General features: G+C 35.9%; 1 protein-coding gene across 25 annotated transcripts in view; it reads left to right on the top strand.

The window, feature by feature from the left end:
- Nucleotides 1-20,082, top strand: part of RIMS2 (regulating synaptic membrane exocytosis 2) — a 466,824-nt gene that overhangs the window by 104,733 nt on the left and 342,009 nt on the right. For all 25 annotated transcript variants that reach the window (XM_071803874.1, XM_071803876.1, XM_071803871.1 and 22 more), the window contains exon 3: nt 13,107-13,417. In XM_071803874.1, the coding sequence (XP_071659975.1) occupies nt 13,107-13,417 (311 nt within the window). The remainder of the gene's footprint in view (nt 1-13,106; nt 13,418-20,082) is intronic.

The raw sequence follows: 20,082 nt of genomic DNA, 5'->3' as shown, positions 1-20,082 counted from the left end.
TTGTTTTTTGTTTGTTTGGTTATTTTTTCCCCTCAACTGTTTACTTAGAGCTTTATTTAACTAGTGTCTTCAGGGAACAGTTTATTGAAAGGTTGAGAAATTAAATGTAAAAGGACTTGCTTTGGGTTTATATTATCTGTTGTTTAGATGAAAAAAGAAATTTATATGGCAAGCATCTGTTGATATATCAAATATTGAATGCACAGGCAAGACAGTTATTCAGCATATTATGAGTGACTTCATGTAAACAACTTCATCAAACATTTGACTTTAGCACATTCATGGAGAAATTTAAATAAATGTGAAAAATACTGTCTTTAAACAAGATGTCACCTGTGAAGTATAAATAGCAGGGTATTCGAAAATTAAAAATTGCTTGAAGGATCGTAAAGATGCCTTCATTCAGCATCAAGGAGATCTATGAAAAAGCCAGGATTTCAGGTAGCTACTTCAATTTCAGTCAATTGATGTGTGCTAATGTTTGTAGTTTTTTAGAGAATTAGTTTCATGTAGTTCACAAGTCTGGATCATTTTAAATCTGTAAGAAAAAAGCCCAAACCCTATGCTTTCTAAACCAAATACATTAAAAAATTAACAGAAGCTCTGTTTGATGTTGTGGATAATATGCTTTCACAAAATAAATCCCTAGACTTTTTTTATACTGATAGAATCTTAGATGTATCTTTATTAATTGAAATGAAAATAAATGACTAAGATTCTAACTATACAGGTACACCTCTCATTTGTCTTTAAATGTTTAAACTTGGGCAGTGTTAATCACTAGTGTTCATTTAACCTGTTCATCTTTCAGTTTCAGTGTAATTGCTACATAACTTCAGAGTCATGACCTGGTTAATTAAGGTGTTCTTGTTCTCAGATACTTGGTCATGTGATTATGAAAGATGATATTTATAGTTGTTAACGCTTTGGATTTCTTACAGTTCAAGGTAAGGAACGTATGATATCTTTCCAAGAGGTCAGAATAGTTTTACCTCTACCTTGAAAACAGGGTTCAAATGCTTTTTTCTGCCAACGTGTACAAGTGTCTAGTTGTCTGTCTGCATTCAGCATTAACACTTTTTTAAACTCTGACACCATGATGATTATGTATATTTTTTAACATAATATTTTTACTCTGTACTTGGGAAGGAAATTCCTCTAACTCTGCTTTTAATTCTTTTTTAGTTTTATCTAATCCTGGCTTTGCTTCTTTTTGTCATGCCCATCATTGGGAGAGCCCAAAGAAAACTTTCACTGTGGTGGATGTCTGGCCATAGTCATTTGGGGAGAGCATAATTGTTTGCATTGTTATTAAAATATTTGTAGCAAAAAAAGTGAAAATCTGCTTACAATTTAGCCTACAGAAGCAGACAGCAATCTGAAGTGCACATTAAAAATGTCTAAAAAAGTTAATTTTTATTCAAGAGAAAGTACTTTGTTATTATGGACCATGTTGCAAAGAGATTTTTTTTTTCTTTTGGTAATCCATGTTTCTGGGCTCTTTCTAGATGAATATGATTATTTTTTGGTTTATAGCTTCTTCATGAACCTATCTTAAGTAGCTATTTATAAAAGACTTTGAAATGAAACGGCCATGGTCCTGCAACAGTAGACTTCTGTAATTTTGTTGTGCTAAAAGCTTAATAAAATACTGTAGATACATTTTGTATTGTGAATAGCATTCTGATACTTCTGTTGTAGTTGTGTCACAAATTTAAAGTTCAATTTAAAATAAGAACAAATCCAAGAGTATTAGACTTTTCTTTCTCCTATAACTTTTAGCTTTTATTAACATTATTTATTATTCCTTCATTTTAATGTTTAGTACAACACTACTAGCACAGATTATCTCGGTATTATTTAAGGAAAACGTTGTGTAAATTAAACACGTTAACCTTTTTAGTAAAGATAAAAAGACATGATCCTTGTTTTCAGTTATTTTAAAATAGATATACTTTTACTTACAGGTTACCATTCAGATCAGCATGGGATTCTGTTAGTTGAAGCCTCCTATAGAGCACAGGTGACATACTGAACAAAGAAGGCTTTGAACTAACTGGGTCCTTTAATAATAAAGATGTATTTTTTTGACTCTGTGGAGCACATCTGTGCAGTGTATGTCCCTCAAAAGTGATCTGCTGCGAGATATTTTAAATCACAAGTGTCATAAAAGTTCTGTGATCAGTCTTTCAGATCTCTGTGGTATTTTGTCAAAATTATTCCTAAATAAATAAATAAAAAGATAACTAGAGAAGTATGCATTTGATTTGAAAGCATGCAGTGTCTAAGCCAACTGATAATAATAGTGCTGTAAATCTGAATGTAGTCTGCAGTGATGAAATTAGCAAGCACAGGAAATACAGCATTCAAGGACAGCGACTGATCCAAAACCACAGCCCTAATGTGCCACCTTGTTCCTGTCACTGTGATAATGCTCTCAACAAGTGAAATGTTGTGCTGATCTACTTTTCTCTAGCCTCTAATTAGCTTGGGAAAGTTTTCTTCACGTCTGTTGGTGTGGGAACACAGAGCTAGATGACATGTACATATTGTAAATTTGTAATTTACATTTTAAGTACATGTGCATATGCCTGCAGTAGTTCTCACAGCTGATGCTGAATTGAAAGTGTCTCTAGGCCAAAAGGAAGAGAATTGTGTGTAAATCTGTGAGTTTCCTCGTATTGATCTCTCCAAAGCTAGTATTTCTCACCTTGTTACCAGCAGTCCTGCCACATGAAAAGGAATCCAACACTGAATTTTGGGCATTAATAGAACTCAAACACATTTTGTTTTTAGACAGCCCTGATGTAATTTGGAGAGTTATTTTAAAACTACTAGACATGAAGCATCCTTTTTTGCTCAAAGTGAAAGTACAACTCTTTCCATGTACACCAAAATAATTTGGCCCATATCTGATCATATGCTTCTATTTTGTTCCAATACACCTTAAAGGCATCCTTCAGAAAGTTCATGACATCATATGCAATGTAATGACTTGTCTAGTTAGTTCTACCCGCTCCCCTACACCCCCATCATATGAAAAATGTGCAGCAAGATCTTTGTTATGCCTGGTCCAGCCAGGGAGCTGTGGCTATTATTCTTAAAGCCTGAGGAGATGCTAAAACTTACTGAGACTTGCCCCAGATATCCCAGACTTTACTAGATTCTCTACAATTAATTAGAAGGCAATTGCAATCATGCTACTTAGACAAGGAGCTTAGTTGTTACTATTTTAAGTTCATAAAAAGCAGTTTTACTGTGGAATAGAAACTTTGTCTTTTATCCCTGTAGTTGTGCATTATCATGTTCCAACTCTAGTTATAGTTGTATGAGTGGTGATGCCAATTTTGATGTGAGCAATTCTTCCTCTGTCTTATGTGCCGTATACTTATGGGAAATTAACTTGTCAAATAGGACTGAAGACATAACTGATCTCAATAAATTCTACAGATAAATCTATAGTAGTTAAAAAATATTTGCCTTTCCAATCATGTCAGCCCAGTTCCCAAGGAATCCTTTAAGTTACTGAGGTTTGATTTCATCTTCATTGTGTTTAACAATCAGTGGAATTGCATGAATGTGGGGGTTTTTTGCCTGTATATAATTTGAAGAAATCATCCATCAGAACTCTGAAATTAATGCTGTGTCCATGTGAGGACCCTGATCCAAAGGGATAAAAATGATGAATGTAATTAGTTTTCTTGGCTTGTGTCGAGGGTTAAGATTGCGGGGTGACAATCAAACCCTGGCAGATGTATTGTTAACCTCCTCTCCCCTCCACTTCCCCCTTTTGCCCCTCCCTCTCCCCCCTTCCCACTCAGGACAGGCGATCGGGAGGGAAAGAAGGACAGAGAGAAGAGAGTTGGAAAAATTAAAGATGTTTTACTAATGCTACTAATAAGAATAGAGAAAATAAAACAAAATATACAAAACCAATCTTGTAAGTCTCAGCAACTGCAGAGCCAGCACCCAAAGTCCTGGATTAGACTCTGTAGCCAACCGGAGATGGATTCAGTCTCTCACTAGGCCTCAGTTCACAGGGACGACCAGCAAGGTCCTCTCCTAATGTTGTCCATAAGCAGAAGGGAAAGAAAAGGGAAAAGGGACGAGATCCTCGTGATCTCCCACTTTTATATGAAGTATTCACGTGAATGGAATGTTATACACCATTGGTCAGTCTCTCGGTCATCAGTTTCTCGTTGCCCCTCTCGCGAGATGTCCATCCGTGCTTACCAATAAGTTTGCATTCCATTGCTAGGTTTAACCAAAACATGTGTCGGGTTCTTCAGGAAAATGCAGCTAATATGAAGGCTTTAGCTGACAGGCAAAAATTCACTAAAAGAGAAACTTGTTTTTTAACAAAACCAGGACAGCTTGTTTTTTTTTCACTAGGATGACTTTAGCGAATTTAGAAAAAGTCATAGAAAACTTCGAAAAGCGCATATCCTTACTCTTTAGGCTTTATAGAATGCACACTTCTCTGGTCATCAATTTAAATATTTTACCATTTTTCGACCCTTAAAGAAGTCTTTTTGTCTTTTCTGATAGGACATTTGAGGATACTCAGGAATCTACCATGAATGCATGAGAAGAAACTACACAGTGGTTGTGTTTTTTTTTTATGTTCCTTTTGTAAAAGTTGAAAGTGTGCATGCTTTTTGCTTTCAGAAATCAGAGCAGGTGTGCATTTACTACAGTGAGGTTAGCTATCTGTGAGTTACTCTCTCAAAACCAGTGTTAGTCAACAAACATTTTTCAAGCAATATAATTCTGAACCAGATATAAGAAGAGAGGAGTACTATCTTATTGCTTCAAAACTGATGACAGAGTTTTGATTCTTCAACTACTATCAGCTGATTTGGAGTTACAGCAGGATACAGCGGGCTATTAATCATAAATCATATATCAGCTGTGTCATTAGAACATGTTGTTCAGATTAGGTACATTAACATTGGTAGCCTTTTTGCTTTCAAATTTAACTAGTATTGATGTAATTTTTTATTTATTTATATACATCTATATATTTTTTCTCCCCTAGAAGAGTGCTTTCCTTCCATCATTTGAAAACTTGAGTCACATAGAATCAGTCTTTGGGAGTTTTATCTCTTGGTGGCAGTTTACTTGAAGTTGAAACAACTTTGCCTTTGCAAATATAGACTGTAGTGGGGGGAGCCCTTGAGCTTCCAGATTTTTTTTTACCATTTATCATTAAAAAAAAAAATCTTTCAAAATACTATTGGTGTATGTAAGTGTATTTTGAAGGATGGGCTGGAATTGCAGTTCTAGAATCCATGATGGTGAGCTCATCTTTATAGGCTCAGTTATGGTCGTCCATTACATTGAACCAGGAGGCAGTTTACTGACCTAGTCATCATCTGTCAGCAACTTTTAAACATTTTACTATAACTAATGTACTAATTGTAAAAAACAAAGAACAAAACCAACCAAAAGACAACACAAAACTTTGTCAATGCTTTTATGACATCAAAATTAGGATTTCAAGCATTTGATTTCTTTGTACTGGCAGGAAAGAAGAGAAAGAGCGTTCAAATTAGGGAATAAAATTAAAATTATTCAAGTATATTTTTAGTCAATTACAGAAAAATGAAACACTTCATTGGTTCTAATTTGGAACTTTAAAGTTCCTGCTACTGAATACTCTGATAACAAGAACTGTGCAACAGAAATATAAGGAAAGATCTAATTTTTTTGTTCACGTTATTATACTTAAATGAGTCTTTTATTTGGAACCAGGCATTTTAAGGAGAATCTGCATACTATTGAGATGGAAAAAGTCTTAAAAAAAAATTAGGGGGAAATTGTTCTAAGAATAAAAGTAGTTAAAACATTTTATCTGTGGCTGATGCTCCCTATTAACACAAGGGATTTTGCAAATTCAGGAAGATTCAGTGTGAAAATTTGTACTTCACAGATCTGAGGAAATCCTAAAGTACCTAAACTTAGTTTTATTTGTAGAAAAGCTGACTCTATGACATGAACAATTTCATCAGAGAACACTGTAATGTGAGAGGCTATTCAAATACTTAGGTATTAGGTCAGTACAGGGCCTTTATGCCTTTCAAGTGTCTAGATTAGAAATCTAAAAGAAAAGAAAAATAAAATGAATTAGGATCTGCCTGTCTTTAGGGGTTGCATTGAGGCAGGACTTCAAAATTTGTGTTACACCTTTCCAAAGCCTTTTACTTCTGCTGCCCTACGATAACATTGCGAACATGGAACTGACTACAGCCCACTAGAGGGAGCTCGATATCTGTTATGATGATATTGCAAAGTGGGTATGTTACATTATTTTCATTTCTGCTCTTCGTTGAACTCTAGGAAAGTGTAACATAATGCTGTGTCCTTTAGGGCACATTCTAATCTTCATGCCATATAGTTATCATAGGCAAGGGTTTGTTCATGCCCTAAGTCCACAAAACTGTGTAAGGCAGTTACCTGAGGGACAGCATGCCACCAGTTACAAACTTACGTGTGACGGCTAGGTAAGAAAGGGATGGCTTCATCAGAGAGAGACAGACTTCTGTCTTTGTCTTTCATGGAGTTAAATGTGGGTTAGACCCGGTCCAGAGTGGGGAATTAAAAACACATAAATCTTCACATCCTGAGAAGCCAAAAATTCTTTCATAATGAAACCTCTGTGTCAGGATTTGGTCTCAATGAAAATGCCTACTTAACCACTTTTCTTTCTGAAGCCTCAAACATATAAGCTAACCCATTTATGTAGGCTGCATGCAGTGTCTCCACAGACCTTGACCTGCTTCACTCGACATTGTCTGTAGTGTATGCTGAAAAAATGAAGGAAGAAGCAGAAGCTACAAGGAGATGACACTATAAGATATGTTGGTTTATCAAGATAAATTCATAAATTTACCTGTGAGCTGAAATGTAATAACTGTACAGCCTATTTAAAAAGATTTTCTAACAAACTACTTGCTCTTTGTTAGGCAAACTGTGTGTCCTTTTTAAGGCACAGACATGGTTTCCAGGACATATATCTAGAAAGCATTCTATTCTGCTAAGAGCTTCAAATCATGATGCAAAGTTTGTCAGGACTAAGTTATCTTTATAATAGGATAAAATACTTTGTACAGTCCACTAGTTGTTAGCTGCTGACTGAAATCATAGTGTGGACTCTTTTTTTGAAAAGGCATTAGTAGCCTATTCAGTTATTGGTGTTCTTCAAGATACTTCGTGCATGACTTGTTTCCTGAGGTTACTTCATCTGTATTCTCTTAGTATGAGTTTTGAAGGACACAAAGGACTTAAGTGTGAGACTTTGCATTGTTCTGCTTTATACTGGCAGTTCCCATACACATAATGTGTATATGAAGAGTTTTACCACCTTCTACCTCCCTTTCCCCACAGGGAGGGAAGGATGCAAAATAATAATTAAGCAGGAAGTGGTTGTTAAAGTGTAGATACAATTATCTGGGTGAAATGTGAAGTAGTACTTATTTTAGGGAAGGCAGTAATTCTCACTAATAAGACTTTCAAATCCTACTAATTTATAGTAGCAGCGAAGGGGAGGGACTTGCCCAGCTACCTCAACAGACTGCTGAAGTAGCAGAAGGACTTTGCACATATGGAATTTGCATATGTTTTAAAGGGTGAAATAATTATGAAAGTACAGAGAGCTGTCGATAAAGAAAATACGTAGGCAATTAACCAGATGTGTTTCCTAACAAAGGGGATTATTTGATGCTGGAATTAAAAAAAAAAAAAAAAAGAGCTTTATTTCATTGTACATAATTTCCTTTTTCCTTTCATAAAATATACTTGTTCTCAGGATTTTGAGACTATATATACCTGTCTATGTGAGGTGTCACTGTGTCTGTTGCTTATTCTCCTTTTCTATTTTGAAATTCATTAAACTGACATACACATATTTTTTTTTAATCTTTGTTTTTCTGACTGTTCTGTGAGGTACAACTGTGACTGACTCTCATACAGGCATCAAATGTGTAGCTGTTGCAGGATGCAGCTCAGGGTTTCTAGCCTGGGTAGCACGGCATTGCCAGCTGGTGGAGGGAGGTGACTGTCCCACCCTGCGCTGCGCTGGTGCAGCCCCACCTTGAGTGCTGTGTGCTGTTCTGGGTGCCTCGGTGTATGAAGAACATCAGACTATTGGAGTGTGCCTAGAGGAGGGAGACCAAGATGGTGAAAGGTCTTGAGGGCCAGACTTCAGAGGAACAGCTGAGGTCACTGGGTTTGTTCAGTTTGGAGAAGAGAAGGCTGAGGGGAGACCTCACCACTGTGTACAGCTTCCTCAAGAAGCAAATGTCTAGTATAGTCGCTCTCTCAGTATACAGAATTTTGTTTGCTAATACATATATCCCTTAAAATTTATGGAAATATGTTAATCTCCTACTAATATTGTAAACTTTCCTTCTTTTATTAACTGATGTTGGAATCCATATGGTATTTAATGCAATTTTTGGAGAGGAGTATTCATGTGTCATTAGCCGTTTTGGCAGTTTGTCAAATTGATAATAACTTTATTACTTGAGTGAAAGTCAGTACTATAGCACAGACTAGTGGCATAGCAAAATATTGAAAAAATAAGTAATCTGTATCAATTCTTACAAGAGTCACAAATTCAGATATAATCTTTGCTCCTGTAATATACTTCATTGACTAAAGACATTAATTTCACAGAAGAAAATGGTGTGACAAGAAGGTTGAAGGTATCCCACAGGTGTAGTTGAATGAATAAGATAGAACTGAATGGATAAATACTAAGATATAACCTCTGTTTGCTATAGTGCAATATCAGAAGCAGCTACCACACAATGTCAATAATGTTATTAATTTATTTTAGAGGACATGAAATCTTGCAGATTCATTTTGCTTTGAAAGAGAAGCAGTAAATTAGCTATCAAAGAAGCAGTAAATTAGCTATCAAATAACCATCAAATAAAAACCGAAAACATCTTTAAGGAGTATTTCACAGTATTGCAAGATTTTGTTCTCAGTTACAATCAAATAAATCCAGATTAGTTGTGTTGACCTTAAAACAGTTATTTGGAATTTATTTTTATGTAGAAAAACAATTACCGAAATGCAGTTCTGACTCGTGTCACTGAGTGTTAATGCTGATTCGGCAGCATCTATTCCAAGTCAGCGCAGTGACTAATGGAGAGGTGAAGTGCTCCTTCCTCGAAAACACTTCCTTGGTACAGGCTGCCTTCAAACATTGCACTGCTCCATGATGTGATGAAATTGCTTTCCATTTGTGACAGATTAAAAAAAGAGAGAGACTACTTTTAGTGTGCTAGTAAACATGATTAGTTACCTTGATGCTGTACCTAAGCAAAGAGTTTTCCTACTCTTCCATTTTTCTCCCCCTTGCTTTCAATGTTGTATGCTCTTTACTTTGTATATTGTTTAAGGAATTGTTTATTACATAAAATACAAGGACAATAACAGTAATATATATACATTTAAACCAAGTGAAATTTTCTGAAGACCTCTAGCAGCAAGCCCATATGTTAATATAATGCAAATATATTATGTGCTTCTGCCAAACAGAACTCTAAAAGATTTGGTAAAACTGCAATAATAAGCCTTACTGTCTTATAGGAACCTTCCAGTATGATTTTGCACCACTGCATATCTGTAATTCGAAGTAGTGTTCTAAGGCTTATGAGGATTTGGTGTAATTATTTCTTGGCTTGTGGTGTCTGAACTATCAAACTCAGGCTGATACGTAGTCAAATGTACTGTGTCTTTTAATCTAATATTAAATAGAGGAAGATTTCAATTTTGTTCTTCGAAGTGAGTTCTTTGAAAAGAACTTCAGTAATTCTTATCCTAAGCACTAGATGGTGTTTCAGCCTTTTGTACTGAGATGTGCATCTCGATACAGTACTGCTAGTGCTTTATATTCTAAACTTAGTACTTAAAGAATAATTAGAGATGTTGGAGAGCAATTTTTTGTCCGTTTTTTCCTTTTCATATTGGCAGTGTTCCCATGCTGAGAAGAACTGACACCCACAAATTGCAACACTGATGTTCATGTTCAAAATGTGTTCAGGAGAGGTGAACTCTGCAGGGTGGAGCAGTGTGCAGAGTTCACTTGGAAGGGATTTTCTCTTTTTTCATTCCTGTTATAGAAGGGAAACATCTGTGGTTCTTCTCTGCAGATATGCCAGAATGCATGTATTAAGCATGCAGTCCCCTCGGGGAGTTTCCCCTTTCCCTCCTCAGTCACATGAAACGCTCTGTCCTGGCTGGGACATGGTGGGGACAGAGCTGCTCGGTGTGTGTGAGCTGCTGAGCGCACTGTCGCAGCGCCCTGGGGGAAGGAGGAGAAATCCTCTCCAGGAAAGTGCCGCCTTCTCACCTGTGCTCTTATGACACGATCTTACATGTGTGTCTGTCATTTAATTGTTTCATGAGGAGCTTTCAGTTTAAGGGATCATATTATTTCATGCAGGTCTGACCCAATTACATTGGTAGTCTGTAAGAAACATTGTGCAATGAAAACAGTTAGAACCAGTTTGACTTCAGTGGGGCCTGGGGGATAGTATGTCTTCCTTGAAGTGTCACTGACAGTAAAAACCAGCTTCCAAGCTGTAGAGATGGAAGTACAATACCAGATGATGATACAGTAGATAGCAACAACAAAGATAGGTATAGCATCTTTAATCAGGGACTGGCTTTGGTTGAACTTTAATCGTAAAATGTTTGCTTGTTTCATAAGGGTCTGACGGTGCTGACAGTTGGATTGCTCTGTTCTGCTATACATCTCCCTAGTTTGGCAGGAGCTCACATTTGTGGTGAAACAGATCACTAAATTTGGTGTGTCATGGGGAAGAGGTTAAGTCAGGAGTACTCTTCGTGATTCTGCTTTTAGAGGAGGAGATATTAAATCATATTCATTCAGAAGGACCTCTCATTCTGTTGTGTACAAAATAATAATACTGGTCATCCTGGAGTGCATTGTCCTGGGACAAAATGTGGCTGTCAGCCAAGGATGTAGTTGTTCAAGTGTTTACATTGTGATATCTAGTTTTTGTGACTTTTTAATATCTACTAGTAGAAGGAAAAATAGCACACAAAAACTTTGGGGGATATTATCTCATCCATTCAAGTTATTGTGTATTTGTATACTTAAATACTTTGTTCAGATCTGGTCCTTGCAATGTGCTGACACATACATGGAAAGTTTAGAACTGCTTCCAGCTGTGTAGAAACCAACCAGAAATGTTAAAGGCTTTTAATCGCTATTGATTAAAGAGGGCAAAAATACTTCTGTTTTTGGTGCTGAAATTTCAGTTTGGAGGTTTTGTGTACTTTCTAACTTAATTAGCAGAAGTAAAACAGACCTGTTCTTACATTTGTATTTGCATGATGGCCAGGCCTGAAGCATAAACAGTATTGACCTTTGTTCTCAGGACATCTAACCTACTTCAGCAAGTCAGCTGCTACTCAGGAAGCCTCTCTTTTTTACTGGCACTGATCTGATAGTTTGTTCCATCTTGTTGAGACAAGCAGACATGAGTTCTCACAGACGGAGTATCAGCACTGTAAAAAGCAAAGAAGGAAGTTTACCAGGATGGGGCACATTGCCACCATTAAATGGGCAAGCGATGCCTCCTTTTCCAGGTCAAGCCTGGCAGTTTGTGAATGAGGCAATCAATGAGTTTAATTTGAGTATGAACTTTGCATCCATGTAGCCTTCTATATGAAGCTTTCGTAAAAATATTTTGGTGAGACTTGACTAGACAGCATCGTCCACATTTTCTGTTAGATAAGATACAGATCACAGCTTCTGAAGCCTTTTTTGGTGGACTGAGCTAGATGCATTGTGGAGGCAGAAACTACATTTTCTGTGTGATCCAACCATCTAGCTACCTGCATTTAAAAGAATACTGAAGATCATTAATGTAAGCCTTCGAATGCCCTGTACTGTAAACCCTTGAAAAAGAGGCACATTGCTCTAGGGTTAGAACGGGAGGCATGATAACTAGATTGAAGGCTGAGTGTAGATGTTCAAGGAACATGCAGCAAAAATGACACCATTTTGTCTGTGAACCAAGACAATAATATGTAAAGAACAGAAGAGCTGAGTTAAGGTTAAAGAAAAGTGAAGATTAAGAGGTGAAGGACTAGGCTTGTAGTGAATTAATGCTATGTACAATCCAAATTTTAAGGTAACGTAATAACCAGTTTGAATGTGCTATTGTATTAATAACTGGTCTGTTAGTATTTGTTTCATTACATTCTGACTTTTACTTATGTAACATAAGAACTGAATCAGAAATTAATGTACAGATAATTGTCATTGGCAATTTCCTGCACTGCCATGTGACAAAGGTGATGAGATACAAAAGCTTTTCAAGCAAGTACACTATAGAATATTAAAAAAATCTCATTACTATGTGCAGAATCTCACAACTGGGATGTTGTAATCATTTAATAATTTAATAAGCATACACTGAAAGCTAAATTTTGGCTATGAGACACTCACCACCATATATATTGTGTTACTTTATTTATAAAATGGCTTTAATTTACAACAACTTTGAAAGTCAAGTCAGTTCTTTAACTCTCTTAATGTAAATCTAAGATACAGACCACCACTGAAGTAAATCAGCAGAGCATTTTGGAGAATAATAAAATTACTTGTTTGCAACAGAAGAGGATCTATTCCAAAATTCCTTACTTTTAGTAAGAGGGTAGATTAAATGTTTAATGATTTATTACTTTTTTCTATAGTCCTGTCATCTTCAACCTATAATCTTCATTTTCAAATCTTATGTTTACTGCCATTGGAATGTCAATATATAGATCCTTTTCATTTATGTTGCCTTTATCTGTGGTTTTCCATTCTATAATAAATGATGAAGCAAAGGTAGAATAAAAGTTTTGATTTTTTCTTTTTCTAAACCAGTTTCCTCCAGGGTTGTATAGACATATTTTATTGTGCTGTAGCTAAACCATTATAATTTTAATAGAAAGAATTAAAATAGTATTCTTTCTGTCTTTGGAAATGGCAACAATCAATTGATGTATGCTTGATGAAAACTTCCTCTGGAGTATTTACACACTAACAGTTTTTCCATTTAAATATGTCTGAACAGGTAATGTGGGTATGTAACTTGTGCCGAAAACAACAAGAAATCCTCACAAAATCAGGAGCCTGGTTCTATAACAGTGGAACAAATGCACCACAGCAGCCTGAGCAAGAAGGTGTTAGAGGTTTGCGGAACGAGGAAGCACCTCAAGAGAAGAAAGCAAAGCTGCAGGAGCATTTGCAGTACCAAGGACCATCAGGTGACATATCCACACAAGTTTCGGACAAAAACAGATCTCAAGGGCTCACAAGACAAGACTCAATTAAGAATGGCTCAGGAGTAAGGCATCAAGTAACAAGTGACACAACTTCAGACAGGTAAGAAACTATTCAATGTTTATACTGATCGGATATGCTAAATTTATGCTACAAATTTTATCTTTTTAAGTTTCATCTTATTTTTATTCTGTAGCCTATGAAATACCTACTAGGCTTTTTGAGCTGAGGAGTCTCTTTTTGTATTCAGATGGTAATTTACAATGTGTGTTCTTCATTCTTTCTCCTTAAAAATCCAACACGGGAAATGACAGTTGCAGTGTGACAGAGCTAGTTGCGTGTGCTTGCAGTGTTGTTGAATCATAGTCATTGTGCTGTACAGAATGTTACCATATTTCTTTCATGGTCACTACCTTTATGGCAGAACTTTAGCAATCCAAAATAGGGCTCAAAAAAGCAGATTAATGGAAGATGGTGGCTGTTGAATCTAATGAATTAAAGCATCTGGTAGTACTTGTTGTACACACTATAAAAGATGGTGAAATCTTTGTGTAATGACCTGAGTCTTTTCATGGTTTCTCAGTTTCTTGCTGTTGGTTGTTGTCGTTAGTATGAACATTTTTTCTTCACTGTTTTAGCTCAGTGTTACTTGGCATTGGTTGAAACTGTGGCGCTCTTAGTGCTAATGTAGAAAGGCCCAGTTTAGCCAGAGGCTGGATCTGGAACTTCCCTCCCTTTCTCCTGATGTGATTATACCAAACGGCACCAGAAGGCTCTCAACCTCTGTGGCTATATTTTACTAGAACACTAAAGTAAAAACTGTTTCATTGAAGAAATATATTTTATTTCAAGGCATGACCAGAACAGAACTTTAAATATGGTGGGAAGGCAAAGAGGAGAGTGAGCTTGCTCACGTGTTTCCACAGCAATGATACCCTCTATCTCCAGAGACCTCCACCTGCCTTGGATTTTGGCAACCAGAGCAGTATAGTCTGGCAACCTTCCTCTGCTGCCCAGCTATGACCTCCTTACAGTGCTAATTCTGCAAACTTGGAACAAGTTAGAAAGCTATAGTAACTTTTACAGCTAATATAATACAATTGTTTTCCTTTCCCCTCACCTCCTGTATTCCACCGTATTTTATTTCCTATTTTTGGTCTTATTCAATAACAAATCTAACCCTTTTTGTTAAACTTATTCTACCTGTTGCCTCTGATTTCAGCTGGTTCAGTAATTAATGGTTCTGAGTGCTCCTCAGTTACATGCATGGTATCTGAGAAATACAACTGGCAGCTTAACTTGATGCTAAGGAGCAGGAGAGAGACTGATTATCTTCTGGTTGTGTGTTTTTTTTTTTTTTCCTTATTTTTGCCAGGAAAATAGTATCATACATAAATTGATGATCGAAACCCCCTTCTTTTTCTCAGCTATAACGTAACTCTGAAAGCAATTTTATATTATATGCATGCAGAAATTGAGAGGGAGAGAGTGATATACAAATAAATATATAATTGAGATATGTAATATGCATTTACCCTAAGTAGAGTTATATGATAAACTTGGACAGTATGAAGTAATATTTACCCACAGGAAGAATGTAGACTTCGTGCCTGAAATCAGAACCATTCAGCTGATTGTGATAATTTCTACTCAGCATATTGTTTAAATCCAGATTGTTTTTTTCAGTCATTATCCTCTTCCTGTTTTATTTGGATACTACTACTAGTGTATATTAACATATACAAGTATGCTTAGAATGCTATTGAAGGTTAGAGAGTCTTCTGAATAATTTTCTTCCCTAATTTTCCTCATATTAACTGTCTTTCCTTTGCTGGGCATAATGAAAAAGACTCCTGCTTGATGCCCAGTCAATGTCTGATTGGTCAAATGGGCTTTTAGAGGAGAATATCAGCATCTCTGCGAGAGACTATTCCAGAACTGAAAGATGGCGATAAGGCTTAAGTTTGGACCTGTATGTGCTGTGGTACCATTGGTGTTCTCAGCAATAATACTGGGAAGGTTTAGAATTTTTTTACATTTGACCACTGTTAGGAACAAAAAATAATACGTTATTATCTTTATAATGAAGTCATGCATAGAATATGTATAAGAATTTGATATAATTTTAATAATAAAATGTATAAATCCATATATGTTCTTCTTATTATTATTGTTCAAGTTAACAAGATTCATACAAAATTCATACTATCTATTTTAAACTTGCAGTTATTGTCAGGCAATTGTACATAAGTTTTCCTAAAGGCTTCTGGTCTTCTGTCTTTTCTGAGTGCTTCACATTATGGTTTTTTTTTTTTTTTGGTGTGTTGTGTGTTTTTCATTGTTGTTGTTGTTGGGTTTTTTTACATTAACAGAACTATGCAGTAGTGAAACCTGTTACATGGGAGATCATCATGACAGGTTTTTTCTGTTCCTAATTTAATTCCATGCAGAAATTCAGCCACTCTGTTATCATAGGACTTTTTTTCTTGTATTGGATCCATTACAGAAAAACAGAGAAGTCAAAAACTCTTCAGGGGGAATTTGTCCTTACCACGACCAGAACAGTTTTCCATTATTTTTTTTATCTAATTCATATCCAATCTTCATAATCTGCCTTATAGTGCTTTTATTGCTTTCCATGTAGTAAACCCACGGAGCAGGCAGAGGCAGCAGGCACACCATAGGATCCAGTGTTTGATTACTTTCAGTAACTGATGATCTTATTTTTGACGTTGTTTGAGGTGAGATGAGCATAATTTGTATTGCGTGGAGATTTTATGCTAAGGGCAATTGAGAAGTAACTGGTTGTAGTGGTTTTCCCAGACTTACCCTTGTGAGCAGAGTATGGATGGTGATGTAGTGTAACACTAGGCTCCCTGAAAATTCCCAAATGATGTGAATCAAAGAAATGCAAAATGTTACTCTATGTAATCCATAGACTGAGAAGGTCCATTCTGAGGTCTGCTGTGCACAGATGTTAGATTTATGGCTTTATGCACAGCAGTTCTTTGATTTGTACTATCCAATTTCACATTAATTTTGGATTATACAAAAAGGTTCTCTTTATTTTGATCAAAACCATTCATGTACTTTATTGTTCTCAAGACCTATGCTACTCATCATTCAATACATTGTGTTTTCTTTCTAGCAGCAAAATTACTTGTATAGACATAATCTTTTTTCAGTCATTTTGTAGCAGGCAATCAGCTTGTGAAATGGTTGATTTCTTCATTCCGAAGCTTAAGCCAAAGCAAATGTTTATAATGTCCTATTAAAATGTGTACAACATCCTAATAAAAAAAGCTGGGGAACAGGGAACATTAATGCTGATACAAAGCTTTTTTTATGTGTCATTCTGTTTGCCTGAATTGTTGGATCTTTAGGTGGTGTTGCTATGCTTGAGTTGTCAAATAATTATTTTTCTTGCTCTTGGTAGGATCCATTGCAAAGCCATTTCAGTCATTTTCCACTTATGAATTCAGTGGTTTAAATTGTATATCTTTTGTGACATTCTAGAGGTGTTGCTTTGCAAACCTCTTTTCTGTGTATGTGGCGTTTTACAATCCTTTTTAAGCAATAGCGCTCTTGAAGTAGGAAACAACCCTTGTTTGTTCCCAGTGCAAGGTTATGATGACAGAACTATTTCTAATATAATGCCTATTATGTTATGAAGTTTGGGTAGATGTGACTGATGAATTTTTGTGGTTTTGTTTTTGTTTTTGTTTTTTTTTTTTCCTAATCTATCCTGTATGAATTCAAAATTTGAAAATGTTAACTTTGAATTTACTATCTATATTTGTGATGCATTCTATTAGTGTAAGAAAAGCTGTCCTCGAGGATATTTTTCATGAGATTCAATGCAAAAAAACCCAAGTGTTGTTAGGAAGTTTTTTTTCCCATGTTTCATGTAAAATTATTATTGCTCCATCTATCAGAGGGCAAGCCATGTCAGAAAAAGAGACTTGGTTCTTGTATCTGTAAAGATCATGATCTATAGGATCATGATTTAAAGCAAGACTAATGAATAAAAGTGCCTGAACCCTTTTCAGATTAACTGTAAGGATATGAGATTAAATCATAAAGAACAGAATGAGAAAAACAAATTGAGAGAGTGAGCAGCTGCAGAGTTGCACAACAACAGTATTTATTTTCCAGGCCAGCAGACACAGTTAAAATATATCCTGCTTCCCTCCTCTTTTCAAAGATACATACCTATTTTGGGGGTTCATTTTCTATCATCCCTTTTATCTCAGGAAAAAAGATTTCTATGGTGGTTCCCACACACTATAGTGGGTTTGGAGGATGCATTTTATTCTGAGTAAGAACTGCAAACAAAACTGTCGAGGCTATTTGGATCTGAAGATGGAGGTTTCGTGCATATATTCTTTATAGAATGTATACATGTGTTTACCACATATAAAGGTTTTATTCTGTTGTGTTACCAATGGCAATAGAATGAAAGTTGTCCCCCGTGTCCCTTGGCTTCCGTTCTTGGAAGGAGTGCCAGTATGAGCTGGCAGCGTAGGCTCTGTCTTTTGGGACTGCAGTTGGGGATGTTGGGGTGTGAAGAGAGAGGAAAAAGAGACCAAAATAAGAGGGAAGAGGAGGAAAGAGGAAAAAGCAGGCGTAAGCTAGCTGAGAAACATTGAAGAGCAGCATGAATTAAATAAACGAAAATATGTGTCCATCTGCTTCATGTTACGTATTTTTCAAATGACTCTTCTTTAATTACTCGATTATGAACAACTGATACTGAGAACATCACTGATGGCAGTTTATTGCAATTTACAATATGACAATGTGACATTAAAGAATCGGTCAATTATGTTTCTTTCTGTAAGGCTGGAAATTTGTCATTTCCCAAGATAATCCTTAATTTTCGTCTGAAACGCATATGACACAGCACTATAGTGCCACATCTGATTTTGGTTGTTTCTATTTCTAAGTACCCAAGTTGATGTATCTTTAGCCCAGGTGTCTTAGAAGAGTGTACAATCTTTACTTCAACCTGTGGGAACTAAGACTATTTGAAAGTATCAATAATCTCAAGGCATTTTAACTTTTACACTTATGTTTTTCTACCTGATGACATATTTAAAGAGAGTGAGCAATGTTAAAATAATAGTGAAAGTGTTTAAAGTAAGGAAGTTGGTATCCAAGACTAACAAGGGTATGTGCAGATTTGTTTGTGCTCAGAAGGACAACAGTGTTTCTAAACTTTTAGAATTCTTTATGTAAGAATTAACCGACCTTTTTTTTTTTTTCTTTTTAACATTGTTGTCCACTGTAGTAGAAAAACCGCACAACTGTTGAGAAAGCATAATGGTATTCTTTCACTTCATTAATAAATCTAATACTTTGTACAAGTATTTTGCAGGTTGAGTTTCAAATTCAATTACTATTCTTTTCCATGCATGACTTCAATGAGCTGTCATTGACTTTCCCTGTACCCTACAGTATTTTTAACATATTAACTAAAGATTTAAGTTTTACGGGATTTAAACTGCATGTGAATAAGGTTTTATCTTCATCTTCCTGCTTCTCTTCCAGCATTTTTCACCACTTTGGCAGTCAGTCCTTGAAGCTGTAAAGTGAAAGCAATGTCAGTCTGAAAACAGTAGTCTCAGTAATTTTGCTTTTGTTTCTTGTGCTGTCTGTCTTCCATTTCACTGTATGCTTCATATGATTCTGGAAGTAATAACTTCAAACAAACGAGTTAGTTTCTTCTCCACAGAACTCCTAATTATTTCATTCCTTTACATATAGATTCCATGTTGTGGATCAACATTTCTTGGCTATTCCAGTTTTCAGAAAGAAACTAAAGCTATGCTTATGTGCTTTCTCAATCTGGAATGCCATAAAAAGGATATTAATAATATCTATGGCCAGAGTAAGTAACAGAAATTTATGGGAAATGAGCCAGAGAAAATGCAGTATTTAATTATTGAAAAGAAGTACCTTGGGTCCAAGAAAGTCTGAAAACCTTCAGCACAGAAATTTTAATGAAATAATTAGACACTTCTGACAAGGATTAATCTACATCTACAAGGATGAGTAAGGAGTTTGGTATCATCTGTAATGCAGAGTCTCTGTAAGAAGTTCCTGAATGGTGCTGACATTATCTATTAACAGCCCAGACTACCTATAAGAGGTATATTATATTTCTGCCTGTTAGTAATAGGTTGCAATGGGTTGTGGCATTTACATTCTGCTCTAATGTCCTGGAAAAAGGGGGAGTTTTTTCTCTCCGTTGCCTTTGCAGAACTGTCTGTCTTCTGAGAAACAAAACTGCTTGTGCAATTTTGTTTGTCTCCTAATTTCGATTTTGTGGGTCTTCTGCTCACAGGAACAGTGACAGTGCTAACACAACACTCAGGACACACAGCCACACTGTCAATTCAATGTGGTTTTTCTGAGATGTGCATTGCTTCCCTCTCTGTACTGTTATTTTATCCAAAGCAGCAGAACAACCAATGAGCCAGCTGTTTTTATATATTTTCTTCTGATGATGTTTTATCAAAATAAATAAGTAAATAAATATAATTTTTAAGGCCAGCCTTTTTTTAGTTGTAAAATCTGTACTGAGTAGTGTTGAGGCTCTGACTAAAGGTAAATACAATTTAGGATCCTTTTTTTTAGAGAAAGCTCGTCTCTTTGGAGAAGAAAGAAAGAGGAAATTTCCCTAAGCATTGCAGAACTAACCTACCTTAACAACTGCTACAACTGCTGTGATTATTTTCAAACATGAAAGAGTGTTTTAATTAAAC

Source organism: Patagioenas fasciata, chromosome 2, assembly GCF_037038585.1.
Source record: "Patagioenas fasciata isolate bPatFas1 chromosome 2, bPatFas1.hap1, whole genome shotgun sequence".
NCBI classification, from domain to species: domain Eukaryota; kingdom Metazoa; phylum Chordata; class Aves; order Columbiformes; family Columbidae; genus Patagioenas; species Patagioenas fasciata.
The sequence above is the reverse complement of the archived record's forward strand: the minus strand, read 5'-3'. Positions and strand labels throughout refer to the sequence as shown.